We start from the raw sequence: 17506 nt of genomic DNA on the forward strand, positions 1-17506 counted from the left end.
AGATCTGGGAAACTCATCAGAATTAGGGTTTTTTGACTGGTATTTATAAAGTGGTTTGTATAGAGACAGTCTATGTTTTTGCTAGAGGCAAAAGCATAGAATGCTGGATAGAGGAGACCGCTGTTTGTGAAAGGGAAAAATAAAATCACGTTTGCGCTACTTTCAACACAAGGTCTGCCTTCCCCCGTAAGATCTGACGGGGACGGAAAGGACGCCGCCCTGGATCCCCGACCCTTCTCACAGATCCTACGGCCCCGGAGAGGGCCCCGAAGGCGACTCTTGCGTCGGAAGGGTCGCTGTGGGATCTCAGGGGCTCTGAGTCCCGCTGCTCCAGGTACGGGTACAAAAGCCACTCCGCCCAGCTCCCGCCCGGCTCCCGGCGCGGAGCCGCTCTGAGCGCGTCCCTCAGCGCCGGCCTCTCACCGACCGCGGGGAGGCGGGGCCAGCAGCAGCGACCAATGAGCAGCAGCGCCTCGGCCCTGACTGACAGGCCCTGCCATCCAATAGGAGCCTTCACTTGAGCGAGGCGGTGACACTTGGGGGGCTCTGCTATCCCCGCCCATTGGCAGGCGCTGGGGCGGGGCACCGCCCCTGGGCGGGGCTAAGGCGGCCGGGGGCGTGGTCTGGGGCGGTATATAAACCTGGTGCGGCGCGCTTTCCGCTCTCAGTGGGCTCGGCGTCGCCGGCGGTGTTGTTTGTCTTGTGGGTGTGTGCGCAGCCCCAGCCGCCGCCTAACAGTCTCTTTTATTGCGCGCGCGGCCCCCGTCTTGCCTGGGTCAGCGGCTCCCGGGGCGCGTCTCTTCCCGTTTTATCTCCTTGTGCGCTTCCGCAGTGATTTGTCCGCGCCCCTTGCCCGCTGAGGGGGGGCGCCCCCAGCCCGCGCCGCTTTTCTCCCCGCTCCTGGCCGGGGGCTTGCGGCGCTTCCTTCTGGATGCGTCCCCGCAGCCCCGGGCGGGAGGCGGCCAGGGGGAAGCGCTGCCTCCGAGGATTTACCGCTGCCTGGGACTCGGACCCGCTCCTTCCCCGCGGGCGCACCCGGCGCCCCGGCTCCGCTGCCGCTCCGGGCCGCTGCCATGGACGAGAAGTACCTGCCCGAGCTGATGGCGGAGAAGGACTCGCTGGACCCGTCCTTCACCCACGCCTTGCGGCTGGTCAACCAAGGTGAGGGGCGCCGGAGCGGGGCGCCTTTCTCGCGGCGGGGACGGGCCGGGGTGAGCGGCGGTGCTCAGCCGGGGCTCGCCCTTCCTTATTGCGGCGCTCGGAGCGGTTTGTTGTGCCCGGGCTCCCGGGGACGTTCTCGGTGCGGGGTTCACCCGTGCCTTGCACCGCTTGGGGGGGTTTGTTGCGTTCAGGCTGCCGCTGTTTGCCGGCTCCCGGCGCCTTCCCCTTCCCCTGCCGGGCAGCCGCGCACGCCGGGTGCCTGCCCGCGCTGCCCCTCTTCCATCCGCGCTTCCTCTGCCGTCGCTCGCTGCTCGAGTTAGAGATTATTCCGAGCTGAATGGCCGTGTCCGCTGTGCTCTGCTCGGGCTGCATGTCAATTAAAACCCCGGACGGTTTTCCTATTTTACCCTGCTTGTGAACAATGAGCAGCCGATTGTTTACATATGTGTGAGCTTTCTTAAGAACGAGCCCACTACCGATGGCCTTTCCTAGAAACTTTGGGCTCTGTGGCTAAGATATTACGGAACCAACAATCCATGTTAGTAAACCTTTATAAAAATACAAGGCATATTTTGTTTTGCAATTATATAACTCCAGATAATAAATTACTCCCACCCCTTCTGCATCTGTCAAGTCAGATGTGCTTTAAAGTGCTTCCTTTTTGTTTCAGTGATGCAGTACTGACTAGAAGAGTCATTCTGTGTGAATTAAACTATGATTTAATGTACATTTAGAGATAGTATATAATTGGCAGGTGACTTTCAAGTACAGCTCTGGAGAGACAAATGCTTGATCTAGTGCTTAGGATGCACAAGTGAAATAAGCTATGAAGTGATCCTCTAACACATTGGAAGCCGAAATGATTTTTGGCTTCAATTGCAATGATTACAAAGCCGTGCTTGGTGTACTTTACATCCTATAACAGGAGCAAGTTTAAGTTGATGTGGGTTCCTCTAACGTGTTGTAGATTATGATGTGTTATAAGTGCAAATGCCTGTCTCAGATTCATAAGGAGAATTACTGTTCTCTGAAATACTCTGGAGTTAGGGGTAGCTGTTACAGTTTTAACTGTGGAATGCATGTGCTAAGTGAATTGAAGGTCCATGTCCATGGGTGGTTGGTATTTTGCATTTTTTTCTAAACTCCCTGTTGATTGTGGGAAAAGGAGAATTATGTTAAAAAAAACAGTTATTTGCTGTAAATTAAAAAAAACTTGTAAAAATTATGCTTGATGGCTACAAATTATTAAAGTTCCTCTCCAGCTAGTGAAGAATCTTTTTGCATGTGTAAATTATTCCAGGGAGTTACAGAACCATGTGATTTACTGTTTTGTAAACAGTGTTAAAGAAAGTAAATCTGTCCTTTTGACTGAGTTTATGATATTTTTTTAGTTTCTCATTGAAATGATAAAGTGGAGGACTGAAACTTTTGCCTTTCATCATGGTATCTGCATGCATACATTCAGCTCCAGGAAAAAAAAAAACCTTATATTGTTAGTGTAAAAATGTAGATGTATGAGCATCCAACCTTGTAATCTAGTAGGTGTCTTGATTTTTCTTTTGTTTAATTTGAAAGTGAAGTCTTGGATTATATCTGAAGTGTTTCACATGTTAGAGGTGAGGAAAAGAAAGATTGAGGGTGACTAATCAACTGGTTAACTCCAGTTTAAAATGGAAATTTGTATAATATCTATGTAAAATAGTTTAATTGTAGAATTGCCAAAGAGCCTGATCAAATGAAGTGCCTGTATAATACAGGTGGAAAATATGATATCAGGAGGGGATGTTTTACAAACCCATCCTGCCATGGCATTGACTTTATCAGGGACTGTTTTTTTCTCAATGATAATAATTCTATGCACTTAAATGAATGGCAATTATTAGTGGAAATGTGTATGTAATGGTTGTGGCTCGGCTTTTGTGTGCCAGGTCCATTGAATATTTTCTATGTTAGTTCATGTGGAGGCAAATGAAAGAGCTTATCTAATTTTTTTATAGATGGATTTGTTTATCTTTTAAGTTTAGAATGAAGCAGGGTTCCAAGCTTGGTTTCTTTTGGGTATCAGAGAATGTCTTAGCAAAGGTTTTAAGTGCTTTAAATAACCAGCTTAATTATGTAATAGCATTTTGGTGTCTTAGTGGCATTAAATTTGCTATCTGTATTTATTTAAACTGAAATACTGTACATCAGCTGGCGTTCTTCAGAAACTCAGGAGTAATTTGTAAGAGTTGTATGGATGAAGTAGAATACTTTTGAGATGGTGAAGTAATTCAGATATGTTTACTGCTTAGACAGAGGAGCCAAATTGCTAACAAATTTCCAGTCGTGTTAAAGTTTGGTTTCTAGGGAAAATCCTGGATCTAGACTTCTAAAATGTGGTAATTATAGTTTTCAAATGGAAGTGGATGAATTTGCATATTATGCTTGTAATTACACATTTTAATTTGTATACACACAAATTACATAATTTTAAATATAAAAAGTGGAGCTTGACCTGCTTCAAGTTCCTGGCTAACATTTCAGTTAAAAAAGAATAATGTGGAAATAACTAAGATGCTGTAAGAATATTTTCATGGGCAGTATTATTAATCTGTCTTTCTGAATTAAGATATGACAGAAATTTCTCTGCCTTGAAACACTGTTTTGAAATCACTAAAATCAAATATCAGTATCCTTCAATGTTCCTGCATAGCAAGTCCTGATTTTTCTTGTTGAGAACTCTGTTCAAGGATTTGATGCCCTGTTTCCTTGGGACATGAATACAATACTTATTGCTTAAATTTTCTTTTGAACAGTCATTGAAACATTTAGCTGCTGCTTAAATTTTAGAACAGTGGGAATCTTTTCCAGGCGACTAGACTTTATCCCTTGTTCTAATTAAGAAGATGCATTTGTATACTTGACCATTAAGCCATCCTGAAAAGGGGTTTCTTTTTTGCCTATAAACCCTTAAGCATGTTATAGATTCAAAATAGACTTATTTGCATGTGTGGTAAGATGACCATACTAATAAGATTAATTTGCAGCTGGTACCAGGCTATGGGAACTGGAATTTTGTCCAGCTATTAGCTCATAGTAAATTCTGTAAATGAAGAACCTGGGGAAAGATGAGATTCTATTAAGAATCAAGAGCTTAATACATTTATATTTTTCCTACTTTCAGCTCTTATGTGCTCATCTTTATGCGAAATCTGAAAAATATTTATCTGTGGGAATGATGGTAATTCTGAAATCAAGCTTTATTTCAAAGGCTGTCTTTGCAGTTGTGGTTGTATGTAAATGTTGGTAAATGTGCAAGTGTAGTGTTGATTCTCATAACTTGGTTCATGAGTGATGCTCTAAAAATACTGAAAGATCCATGACAGAAAAGTTATTTTACCTTCTTTCAACATTTATTTATAGCAGTGATTCAAGACGAGCTGTTTGTGAATGTTGAATGAAGTATGGGAAACTGCAGATGGAAGAAGCTAACTGTAAATAAAACATGGTGATACCAGACACATTTCCAACAGGGGAGATGTGGAAATGGGTGCTTGGTAGTTGTTCAGCTTATGTAGATAATGAAATATGTAGATAATGAAAGTTAGGGCTGCTGCCACTGCTGAAAGACAACTCTTGTGCAGACTGGACCTCTGGAATTCTTCCTTACAAGCTCATTTTAGCTACTTTGAGATTTGAGGTAGTATGAGACGATGTACAGGAATGCCAAGCCTTCCTATCAGTAGATGGCTGTATGTGCTAACTGTGTTTAATGGCTTCCGTGAGCCACATGGCTGGTGGTGATCAGCAGGGACTTGCTGTTTTTTGTGTCAAATTTTGCGTGGGACTTCAGTAACCAGAGCTGTACCTCCCTAAATATCAGGGGGAATGGAGTGTGAGAGAGTGTACTCACTTTCTGCTTTGTGGAGGTTATAGTGGTCTATTTTCTTTTCAGCAGAGATGGCTTTGTAAAAATGGTTGAAGTAGGAGCTTAACAATAAATTAAGGTTCCATATATCTTACTGATTTTTGTGTGGTTTGAGCTCATCTTGGTTGGTAGGTATTGTGCAGCCACTTATTCCTTTTTCCCTGATGCAATGTAGGGAAAATTGAAAAAAGGTACAACTTGTGGGTTTAATGACTGAAATAAAGTAAAATATAATTACTATACTAGAAATTAAAAAGAGGACCTAAACCCAAGAGAAACAAGTGATACATAATACAGTTGTTTCCCATCTGCTGACTGATGCCCAGGCTGTCCCTGAGCAGCAATTAGGAGCTCTGAGTCAACTCCCCCCAGTTTATATACTGGACATCCATCCTGTGCTGTGGAATATTCCTTTGTCCAGTTCAGGTCACCTCTCCTGGCTGTGCTCCCTCTGGGCTTCTTGTGCACCTGCTCCCCAGCAGAGCGTGAGACACTGCAAAGTCCTTGATTTAGAGTAAGCACTTCTTAACAACAACCAAAACATCGCTGTGTTGTCAACTCTCATACTGAATCTGAATCACAGCACTGTGCCAGGCACTAGGAAGAAAATGAGCTCTATCCCCGCCAAAACCAGGATAACTTTCAATAAATCTAAGTATGCAATTGGTTGTGTGTTTTTCTTTAAATTATCAAAAATAAATGTGATTACATGGAGTGACACACATATGTAAGTAATCAGTTTGCCACTGAAGCATCCACTTTCTTGTGTGGACAAGTTTCATGGCATGGCACAGACACATGGTGCTGCTCATTCCAGTCACTAATGGTGTTGAATGTACTCAGTCAGTGTAACCCCAAACTCTCCTTTTTGTCCTTATAGTATCAATCGCAGAAACAATACTTGTTTCAAGTGTCCTACTATTTGAGGATTTCAAAACACTTCATGAAGGTCATAAGTGTTTTGAAAATGAGCTATTACTGTAGAAACTGAGCGTGTTTTAAGTTATTCAGAGCATTGTATGAAATACAAGTTTTGTGCTCCTCAGATTTTTTTCAGAAAGCTGCTCACTTTTAATTGCCATTCTTAGAAGTTAATCAGAAAGAGACTCTTCTGGTTTTAATCTGATTGCTAGAAGACGGCAGTCTAACTAAGACGGTTTAGGTGGAATTGGATATTTTCCAGGCCAAGTGTGATGAGAAATTAAAGTGGCAATAATGGGAATGGATATGAAGTAATGGTTGCACTGTCAAACTAGGGAAGGCTGACCTGGCTTCTATTTGTTTTCTTAAAGCAGCATGAAAAGTAGTAACTCTTGGAGGGCAGAGGGGATATTTCAGAGTCTGTGTCTCATCTCAGCTATCTTTATTTGGTAAAACTTCAGAAGTTCATATTTTGTTATGGTTGCTCTTTGCTTTTACTGCAGTGAAACCATATTGGAGCAGTCAGAGGGCTTCCTAAAAGTTAGATTTCAATTTTGCTCTCTTAAAAGACTGGAGAAGTGGTTTATCAGATATTCCAGTCATGTTAACAGGGCTTCTACAAAATGCAGCTGAAGATAATCATACTTTCCTCACCCCTTGGCTCATCTGTTCTGAAGCCTGACTGAGCCTAGAGCCACTCACTGCAATCACAGTTAGTGTAAAACTGACTTCTAATTCACTTGCACACTCACTTTGGCAGTCAATGAGAGAGACTGAATTTAAAGGTTTCAAATGCAGGCTGACATGGTTTGTCACTTTCAATCCTTTTTGACACCGGCCATGCAAATTAAAACTGCAACCTTCTGAGTACTTATTTACTGGGGAAATCAGAAAGGAGGTCACAGCACTATTCCTGTGGCTTGTTTGACTTTTCTTGCATGTACTTAAAATTTATGTATGTGACCTTTCTGCCCTCTGACTTCAAGTATAATTAAGAAACAAAAGAATTTGGGATGCACTTTTGTTTGAATGAATTTGGTATCAAAGTTCAGAGTTGAGAAGCATCTGTAAAGCATTCAGTGTGGTACTGTATGACTTTTTAATTAGTAGTTAGCAGGATTCAGTAAAAAGCGTGTTTAAATAGATTAACTGGTAACTGACACACCTAATATTTTATGGTGAATTAACTGACTGTTCTTAGCTGAGCTCTGCAGGAATCTTGCAAGCTTAATGTTTACATTATTAATGCTGTTTTTCAAATAGAAGATAACAAAGGACAGGGCTTCTATGCTGGACATGTGGAATATTTTGATAAAGTGGGGCTGTCTAGCCCTGAATCCTGGGAAGGCAAGTCTCACCCATGCCATGGGCGCTGTTTGGTAGGGGTTGTAGCAGTTCTAGGAATTTATTTTAGAGCCATATATTTCTAGCCAAATGTGATTTTTTTTCTTTTTATCAAGTGTAACACTGGCTAGAAAATTAGTATCTCTATGGCCTTAAGCTAAGGCCATAAGGGCATATGTACTTGGGAATTTATTTTTCTTGGTTACAGAAGTCCATATATTAATATTTGAGGAAATAATGAAAAAATTACAATGTTTTGCAAGTTTGAGAAGGTCTGTAGGCCTCTTGCTAGTCTGATTGGTGTGTGAAAGGGATCTTTGACTTGTGCTTGGAGGGCCTGACTGCCTGCAGGGGTGAATAAAGGTGTGAAGAGGCCCTGCAAACTGATGGTGAAATGTCTGGCCAAGAAGTACAAATGAAGAAATTCACAATGCTTTAGCAATGGATGATTAACTCTTAAACCAGATATAAGGACCAGTAGATTTTGTGTGTCTTGACATCTTTGCCTCAAAATGAGTTGCATTTATGAACATTTGATCCCTGCTAAATTGTTAAGCTGTTTGAACTGTCAACACCTTGGGCTCTACAGTAGCTCTAGGTTGGCTGTTTATGCCAAGGAGCAAATTAAAGAGCAGTAACTGGAGAGGTAGCATGAAGAAGCATTGTTAGACTGAATGATGTCTTTTTGTACGTTAGCAGCTGAGTGGTGCATGTTTTATTCTTTGTGTTTATCCTATCTTAAAATTTTTCTTTGCTTAAACTTGCCTTTGTTATTTTTATCACTTATGGTTCTTTTATGTTGTGTTGTTGTTTTTCAGCATTTTACCTTATTGTCAAGAAGCTAGGCAGTTAAATGGATTTCCTTTCTATTCTCCATCTCTATTTGCTATTTGTTGGATGCCTTTCATTTCTTACTTTGATGTGTTTATCAGACTTTTGGCTGCAGGTAGCAATTCAACTTCAACAAAGTTGCAAGGCAGCAAAAATTGTCAGTTTAATTCTTGTAGATGGTAAATCTTTCACTTTTTTGGCTTGTATAGGTGTTCTTTTACAGATCTTAATTCTCTAGCAAGAATTTGTTGACAAAGTAATTGGAAACCTAAAAGATTAGAAATCATTTCAGTAAACCCATTGTACTTGATCCAACAGAAAATTTGTTATAACATCTGCTGCTGTGCTGATCTTGGTGTAATATAGTGACAGTGAAAACCTGAAGTTGCAAATCCTTTGAGGATTTACTGATTTTCTTTGACTCTAATAATCCATCAGGATTGTTCAAAAGGAACAGTCTGAGTAAGATGCTTTTATGTGGACAACACAAAGAGTATAGGAAAACGTCTTAAGTACTGTGTGCAGTTTCAGGCACCACAATATAAATCACAATATAGGAAATATATAAAACTGTTAGAGGATGTTCAGAGGAGGACTATGAAGATAAACAGTCTGAAGGAAAAGCCATCTGAGATGTGGCTGAGGTCACTTGGTCTGTTCAGCCTGGAGAAAAAGACTGAGGGGAGACCTCATTGCAGTCTGCAACATCCTTATCAGGGGAACAGGAGGGGCTGGCACTGATTTCTTCTCTGTGGGGGCCAGTGACAGGACCTGAGGGAAAGGCCTGAAGCTGTGTCAGGGGATGTTTAGGTTGGATATTGAGAAAATGTTCTTCACCCAGAGGGAGGCTGGGCACAAGAACTGGTTCCCCAGGGAAGTGGTCACAGCATCAAGCCTGACAGAGCTCAAGAAATATTTGAACAATGCTTTCAGCCAGATGGTGGAATTCTTGAGCTGGTCTTGTGCGCAAGGACTGAAGTCCAAGTCAGGATATTCTATGATTCTATAAATTGAAATTGCTTCTCCTCTTACTGCTGCTGCATTTGTTAGATGCTTAGAGAGGAAATGTCTGTAGCTTTTTATTGCCTCAGACCATTCAGTAACTACTCTGGAAAGCAGATGTGTTTGAAAGGAAAAGGTTTTACATGTTTTCAGCCAATTTTTCCTACTGCTTTGGGATAAAAATGATGATTTTTACATGCAGAAATTGAAGGACTGCTTCTTATGTGGTCGTTCTTCCTTTCATGTGTCCTTTTCTGCTTGCTGGTAGTGGAAAAAGGGTTTTGTTGCTGGTTCATTTTGATCTATGTCCTAATTAACTTGGGGTGGTCGAGTGCCAATCCTGATGTGTCCTTGGTAAGAAACCCAGTTTCTCCTCCCTGCAATCCCATCCACAGTATTTGAGGCTTAAGATTTTTGTTGCTTTTCTTCTGCTATTAGGCAGAAATGCTGTGGTGCCCTCTATGCTGACTTCAGTGATACAGCTCCATGGGGTAAAGCAGTGAAATAAAAAATCACCTTCTCTGTTCACCTCCAGACTAATGCTAAATGATCAATTTCACTTCTGTGGAAGTGAAGGGCACTATGGTTCTTCATGTCTGGTTATTTGACTTCCTATGGTGTTTACCCCATCTCCCCTCCTGAGCTTGAAGGAAAGCAGATTTTTCTCTGCTATAGAAACGCAGTTTGGGTATGATGCTCTTGATCCATTTGTAGAGTCATGAAAGCTCAGAAGGCATTTTTTCCCTTTATTAAGTATCCAACTGCTTCATGACCACTTCCAGACTATTATTTTAGACTCAAAAAGTCCTAATTTTGAAAAAACTTGATTACAGATGAGTTTTCTGCCTTCCTTTAAAGGGCTCCCAAAAATCTTAGTGGTCATTGGAGATGTTTCTCAGCAAAAGTGTTTGTTTTTAATAGTTGGTTCAGTTTCTCCATTTAAAGCCTGGTGTATCTGGAGGAGCTAAGCTGCTTCACAGCAGATGGGCTGCAGTGATACCTTTAGCTCTTGTTAGCACTTGCTCCCTATGTAGAGTTATCCCAGTAATATCCTAGGCTGGATAGTTTGCAAGGTGAAATGCAGCACCTTAGTACTAGATCTTAAAGACTGGAAGAGACTCTTGTGGTCCAATTTGTTTTGTGTTGCACAGATTAGTCTTAAAGATTCTTTTTGCTTATCAAGTACCCTTGACCTTTTTATTATACCATGCATCCATGACCTGGAAAAATGATTAGGTTTTTATTGGCCTACTGTAGAAAAGGATATAACAAAAGATTTATCATGTTTTTAAGGCTTACTGTATCTATTCTTTAGACCTTTTTGTTTCTGCAGGCACCTGAGTCTTCACAGAAGCCTGTTAATACCATGCGAAACAAATGCTGGGAATGATGTAAGTGTGGTCATAAAGTGCTTGCAAGGGATATGGTGTTTTTTGGCTGGGGTTAATTTTTTTTCTCCTGGTAGCCACTGTGGGGTTGTGTTTTGGATTTGTAATGAAAACAGTGTTGATAACACAGGGATGTTTTCATTATTGCCTAGCAGAGCTTACACAGAGGCCTTTTCTGCTCCTCACCCCACCAGTGAGGAGGCTGAGGGAGGAGCAAGGAACGGGGTATGACACAGCTGGGGTGGCTGACCCTGAGATGTTCCAGACCATATGGCATCGTGCCCAGAATATAAAGCTGGGGGGAAGAAGGAAGAGAGGAAGTTTGGAGCGATAGTGTTTGTTTTCCCAAGTCACCATTATGTGTGATGGAGCCCTGCTTTCCTGGGAATGGCTGAGCTCCTGTGGCCATGGCAAGGGGTGGATGAATTGTTTTGCTTTGCTTATGTTCATGGATTTTTCTTTACCCACTATTAAATTGTCTTTATCTCAACCTACGAGGTTTATTAATTTTACTCTTGTGATTTTCTCCCCCATTCTCCTGGGGGGAAGGGAGCACTTCTGTGGGGGCTTAGCTGCTAGCTGGGGCTAAATCATGACAGAGAATTAATGACATCTGAAGAATTTTTCCAGATTTATATCATCCATGAATTTTAGGATCTTGGGTGATTAGGGACTATTAATATGAGCACACTTTGGAAAGAGCAGAATCCTTCCACAGTGGGTTTTCCTACAAGATTCTAATACAGCATTTTACACGTAGTGATGCAGAACTATTGACGATGCAGCCTTTGCAGAACGATTTTTTAATGCATCTTTTCCAGGCAACTCTATTATGATTAGGGCAGTAGTTACTGGAGAAGGCATTGCATATGTTTAATTTCGGGGGAAGCTGTTTCGGGAGGGTTTTAGAGCGATTCGGGAATTATTTCTGGAGCGGTGCCAGGAGGGGGCGACGGCGGCCCGGCCCTGCGGGGCTCCCGGGATCGGGTGTGATCCCCGGGAGAGCCGGGATCGGGTGTGATCCCCGGGAGAGCCGGGATCGGGGCTGTAGGATCGGGTGTGATCCCCAAGAGAGCCGAGATCGGGGCTGTAGGAGCGGGTGTGATCCCCGGGAGAGCCGGGATCGGGGCTGGAGGAGCGGGTGTGATCCCCGGGAGAGCGGGAATCGGGGCTGTAGGATCGGGTGTGATCCCCGGGAGAGCCGGGATCGGGGCTGGAGGAGCGGGTGTGATCCCCGGAGAGGTGGGATTGGGATCGTGTGTGAGCCCCTCGGGAGAGCCGGGATCGGAACTCCTGGGATGGGGCGACAGCCCGGCGGGATTGGGGCTCCCGGGATGGGTTGTGATTCCCCCGGCAGATTCAGGAGCAGGTGGGATCCCCCGGGAGAGCTGGGCTCGGGTGGGCTCTCCGGAGAAGGGGCTCGGGGCTGTGCGGCTGCAGGCGGGGGCCGGGTGCCATCGGTGTTCGGCGGTCGCTGCAGCTGCCGCAGCCAGATGTGTTCTGCCCGCTCTGCGCCTCAAGGCGCGGGGCTGCCCCTGTCCTGCTGTAAGCCCAGCCCGCAGCTCAGCCCCCGCAGCCGCTGGCTCCCTCCCGGCGAGGGAATGGGGGTGGGAATCGGAAAAGCTACAAAACTCTGGGTGAAGAGGGGATACTTTGATAAGCAAGGTACAAGCTGCACACACAGGCAAATGAGAATAAGGAATCCATTCTCCACCTCCCATGAGCTGGCATGTTAAGCTGTGCTGTAATAAAACAAATGCTAGCATTATTTTTCTTTCATTTATTGATGAATAATCAGCTGTTTGAGCTGTGTCAATAATAGTCAATCAACTTTTTGTAGTAACACATTTTCCCTTTATAGTACTTCATCCTCAAATCAGCCATCCTACATGGGAGAAATTTTACGTGTACTTAATTGAAATCCTAACAGAATAGTGAATGCAATTTTAAGCTAAGCCACAAAATGAAGAAATAAGAGCAGATGGCCCCTTCAGAAAAATAGATTAAACAGAATAGATATTCCTGGCCAGCTACATAGTTAATCTCATGGTTCTTGTCAAGGGCTACTGCCAATACATAGTTATTATGCAAGGGTAAAGTTAAAGCTGTATGAATTTAGTGATAAAAGCTTTCCTGCATTCCCAGCTCTTTCTGATAATTTAGTGTTATGTTTGTATTTTTAAAGTTACAGTTATAGCAACTATGAGTAATAACTTATTAAATTAGTTGTGTCTTGCTTTAGAAAGGGATACTGCAAAAAGAGTGGCTCTGGGAATGTAGTTCCATTTATGATCAAGGAAAATTCATTGTAGCATTTTAGGTGTGTTCTGGCTCTGTGACACTGATGATTGAGCCTTTAAATCCACATGTCAGATTTGGTAGAGGGATTTGTGTGTCTCTCCTGATGGCATGAGAAAGTTTCTATTCCCTGTTGTTAAATGTTCTTTTCAGATGTATTAGTGGACAGTCAGATTTTTCAGTTCAGTGAAGCACCTTTTTCTTGGGTATATGCAAAATAGCACATTCCAGCCTCTTTGGGTGGTTATTCTGTGTGTGACTGGACGTGTCATTCCTGCACTTGCTCTAAGGTCAATGAATGGAGAGGGGGAAGTGAGATTTGAAACTTAGTAGCACATGACCCTTTCTCCAGAAGACTTCTTCATGGGTGCACAAGTACCCATTGCAACTGTTTGAGTTTCTTCCCAAATGCACTTTTTTGCTTGTTTCTCTCAAGTAGCAAGGAGCAATAGAAAAGTCTACCCTATTAATTGATTATTGCTGTCTCAGCTGTCTTTCATCTTTTAAATACCCACCCTCTAAAATTCTTAAGCAGCTGTATTTTTTTTTTTTTTAATGCATTCCCTTTATCCTCTGCTACATCTAGAAGATAACTTCATTCTGTACTTTTGGAAAATGGAGCATCAACATTTTCTTTCCCATATAAAAGCAATTTAAGCATCACTGAATCAAGAAGTAATGGCACCTCAGGTAGTTTGCGTTGGCACTTTTCTTATTGTTTCTTGGCAGACAGAAGTGATGAAGGAGCAGAAACTTGAATATATGGGGCTATGAAGGCAGGTGGGGGACAGGCAGGGCAGGTGTCTGGTTAAAAGCAGCTTCTGCAGGTTCCCAGCATGACTTTTAAAAATATGACCATTTTTGTTCTTGCTGTCTCACCTTGAATGTAGGTGAACTTCCCTGGCTATGAATTGTTCCACTGCACTTAAAGGTGTCAGCTCTTTTGTGCCTGTGACACTTTGTAGTAGGTGATTCTAGGTAGTATAAGCTGTAGAAATGTACTGAAATCTGCTATTTAAACTACTGAATATAGGAATTACTCTCCTAAGAACCCATGTACTCGTCACTGGGAAAAAGTTGTGTTCAGTGAAGGATGGCATTCTGAAATTAGCTGGGTGAAAACTAAAACAGTAACATGTCTAAAGTTAATTTGTCAAATAACTACATGACATAATTTGGCTGCAGTAAAACTCAGGCATCCCATGTTAGATTTCCATATAAGCATTTGATTTTAAACTGTCTTCAAAACAAACTGTTAAGACAAATGAATTTGCAATGTCTTGACTGCTGGGTAGTTGCACAGGACATGCAGTTTTCCTCATTCTTACAGTTATCCCAAAACCATGTCTGTTGGAAAGAAACTTGGACTTTAAAAAACACTTTTTACTGAAGAAAGTAAATTTCTTTATAAAAAGCATCTAAGTCAAGATATAATTTAACCAGAAGGAGCTTCTTAGTTCCATTTAAGGTAAACATGATGATAATTTCTTTAGAGAAAGATTTTGAGTCAGAGCTGTTTCTTATGGCAAGTAAACACATACCATAAATGCTACTAAACCTGTAGTATATTTCAGCTTTGTAAGGTGTGTTTCAGCAAAAGCTTGCTGGCATAAGTTGGTAGTTACTGCATATATTTATGCAGGTATAAAACATGTTCTGTTTAATTCTTTCTTAAATTTAGAAAGATGAATAATGTTCTATTAGGTGAATGCTAGAAATACTAGTTTATGAAAAAAAATCCTTTCTTCATAGATGCCATGAAAGTTGGAAGATTGCCTTCCTCAGGGAAGGTGCTGCATGGACAGGCACATGGTCCTACAGAGGCAGAGAATTATTGCAGCTGTAAATGTGACCACTTTCCTGCAAAAACTGATCTGTTGAAAGATGTTTAGTCCTTTCCTTAAGATTTGCAGCTGGATTGAGTCCCTACGATGGACTTTCTACTTTTATAACATTTCTAGGGGAGTCTAATCTTGTTCTACAATTCTGTGAAGCGATTCAACTAACTTCTTGAGACTCAGTTTAATATCATAATATTTGAGGAAAAAAAATTGATGTGGTAGCAATATGCATTAATTCTATGTAATATGTGTCTTCATACACAGAAAATAATTTGGATTTGACTGCTATTGAACATGTGGAAGGGATTGTAATTTGTTATCCCTCTGCTAGTTAATTTTTAACTTGGATGTTTGAAGTTTTTAACATCCAATTTATGTTGAAGCTCATACAAAAAATTACCACAGAAATTTCTTTAAACTACACTTTCCCATAGGACAGTAGATGTGCAAGCTGCCTTTTCCTGCCAAGTTACATTACTGCAGCCCAGGACTGTAATGGGTGACAAAAAATAAAAGTACTGCCTATAATAATTTTGTCAAAAGTGGTGCTTTACCTCTTTTACCTGCTGGCAGTGGAAGTGATGGCCTTCTGAAGGAGTCATGAAGTGGTTTGGGTTGGAAGGACCTTAAAGGTCATCTAGTTCCAATTCCCTCTGCCATGGACAAGGACACCTTCCACAGGACCAGTTTGCTAAAAGCCCATCCAACCTGGCTTTGAGGTTAGAGGATTAGGGTTTTGTTAAAATAATCCAGGATGGTGTGTTGGAATTAGACCCTTTTCTTTTACATGTGCCAACTAAAGTCCATAGGTTTGTTTCCTACATCTGTGGATCAGAATGCACAAATGCTTTAGGTTGTTACCTTTTTGATAAATATTATGAAAGCATTTTTTAAATTTGTGATTTTTTTCTTTTGTTTTGCAGAGTAAAATGTACAACTCATCTGTTTTATGACCCATGACATACACCTGATTTTGTGGTTTTGTGTTCTTTTTATACAAGATTGGTTTTCCACAGCTTACTTGCGCATCGATAGTTTGTGCTTAGTAAACAGTTTCAGATGTGGAATTTCTTAGGATTCTGAGACATTTACATCAAAGGAAGCTTGTGTTAAAAATCAGCAATATGAGACAATTACAAACAGTAGGTTGAAACAAGAGATTATACATGAAGGTTACTCCAGCCTATACTGTTTTCAATGGTTCATCTTTTAGAGGCTGTAAGCAGTGATTGCATTCACTTTCTGAGTTCACTCAGTCAGTGCAATGCCACAGAATACAGAGTTGTTTTTTATCAATTCTGTAGTAAGATTGAGGTTATACTTGTTGGTAGAGCTTATGTAGGATAAGTGGGTGTGAGTTTAAATCATAGCAGTGTCTGATGCTAACTCTGAATTTCACTGAATTAAATATAAGAATTTAAAAACACTATAGATACTTGCAATAGCTTTATCTCTATTCCTGTCCCTAACTCGGTGTGAAATATGGGTAGTGACAAGTTTTTATTGGACAGAAAATGCGTTTTGGACAATGTTGCATTCTGGGAAGCAGTGGGAAGAGCTGCATGCTGTGTGCATTTTCAGCAATGCACAATGGAGAGGGAAAACAATGGACTGCTGTACCCTGGGTCTGTCCATATCTTTCCCTGGACTGTTTTAGCATTCCTATGATGAATGAATAACATTGATTTCTACCCTGCTTTTAGGTAACAAATCATGGCTTTCTATCTTTCTATGTTCCAGTTTTTCATGAGAAATAAATCTTGGGCTGGGGGAAGAATTTATTAGAACTAGTATTTCTTTTAAAGTACCAAAGATGGAACAAATCTTTCCTCCAAACTCTTCAGCAAAACAGCAGAAATCAAGACACTTGCTAAAACTTGCATGAGAGGAAGGATCGCCACTTCCAAAGTGCTGGCAGTGCTGTTCTGGTGCAGCCCAGTTGCTGGTGGCTTTTGCAAATGCACCTTCCTGGCTGGTGCTCAGCTTGTTTGAGCTCCAGGTCCTCTTCTGCAAAGCTGCTTTCTGGCTGTTTGGTTTCCAGGCATGGAGTTTTCTTGCATGGGGTTGTCCAAAGTCCACAGGCACAGAACTTTGCACTTCCCTTTGAACTGCATAACACTGCTGTCAGCCCATTCCTCCACCTCTTTGAGGCACTTGGAGTGTCATCACATCCCTCTGGTGTTTGTATTCCTCCTGGTTTTCTGTTATGTGTAAAGCTACTGAAACTGCACTCTGTGCCATCAGCCAGGTCATTGCTGAAGATGTTAAATATTACTGACTCTCAGAGCTCACCACTGATGTCTGGCCCCAGCTGGCCTGGTTGAGATGCCCCTGACAGAGTCCTTTGAGCCAGGCAGGTCAGTTTTCAGCCTGCCTTGTGGTCCATGTCTATCCTGTGCCTCATCAGTCCACATGAGGATGGGATGTGGAAGGCTTCTCAAAAGCCCTACTACAGATGGGGTGGACACATCAGCTCTGGTCTCATTTCATATTGTTCATAGTGTTTAGTACTTGTGACTTCCTTGCCATAAATGTGTGCAAACTGCTCTCATCTTGGCCTTCCATGCTTGGAAATGGTTTTCAAGAGCTGTTTACTACATCACCTTCCAAGAGATCAAGGCAAGTTTTACCTTGCTGTGGTGCCCCAGCTCCTCCTCCCTGCTCTTGAAGATAGGGCTGCTTTGCCTCAGGCATCAGTGACATTCCCTGATGACCATGACTTTACAGAAACAGTGGCCTCTGGATGACATCAGCCAGCTCCCTCAGTCTTTGTTTCCTGAAAATTTTGCTTGAGTGATGGTTAAAAAAAAAAA

At 42.1% G+C, this 17506-nt stretch overlaps 1 protein-coding gene across 3 annotated transcripts in view; it reads left to right on the forward strand.

Moving 5' to 3' along the window:
- The first annotated feature begins 666 nt into the window (after positions 1–666).
- Positions 667–17506, forward strand: part of KHDRBS3 (KH RNA binding domain containing, signal transduction associated 3) — an 87789-nt gene continuing 70949 nt past the window's right edge. For 2 of the 3 annotated variants that reach the window (XR_013339652.2, XM_031504112.3), the window contains exon 1: positions 667–1161. Coding sequence is in view for 2 of the 3 variants with exons in the window: in XM_031504112.3 (XP_031359972.1) it covers positions 1074–1161 (88 nt within the window). In the remaining variant the exon portion in view is untranslated. The remainder of the gene's footprint in view (positions 1162–17506) is intronic. The other variant, XM_085572595.1, reaches the window with a different exon arrangement.

The sequence above is a fragment of the Lonchura striata genome, chromosome 2, assembly GCF_050655825.1.
Source record: "Lonchura striata isolate lonStrDom1 chromosome 2, ASM5065582v1, whole genome shotgun sequence".
NCBI lineage: Eukaryota > Metazoa > Chordata > Aves > Passeriformes > Estrildidae > Lonchura > Lonchura striata.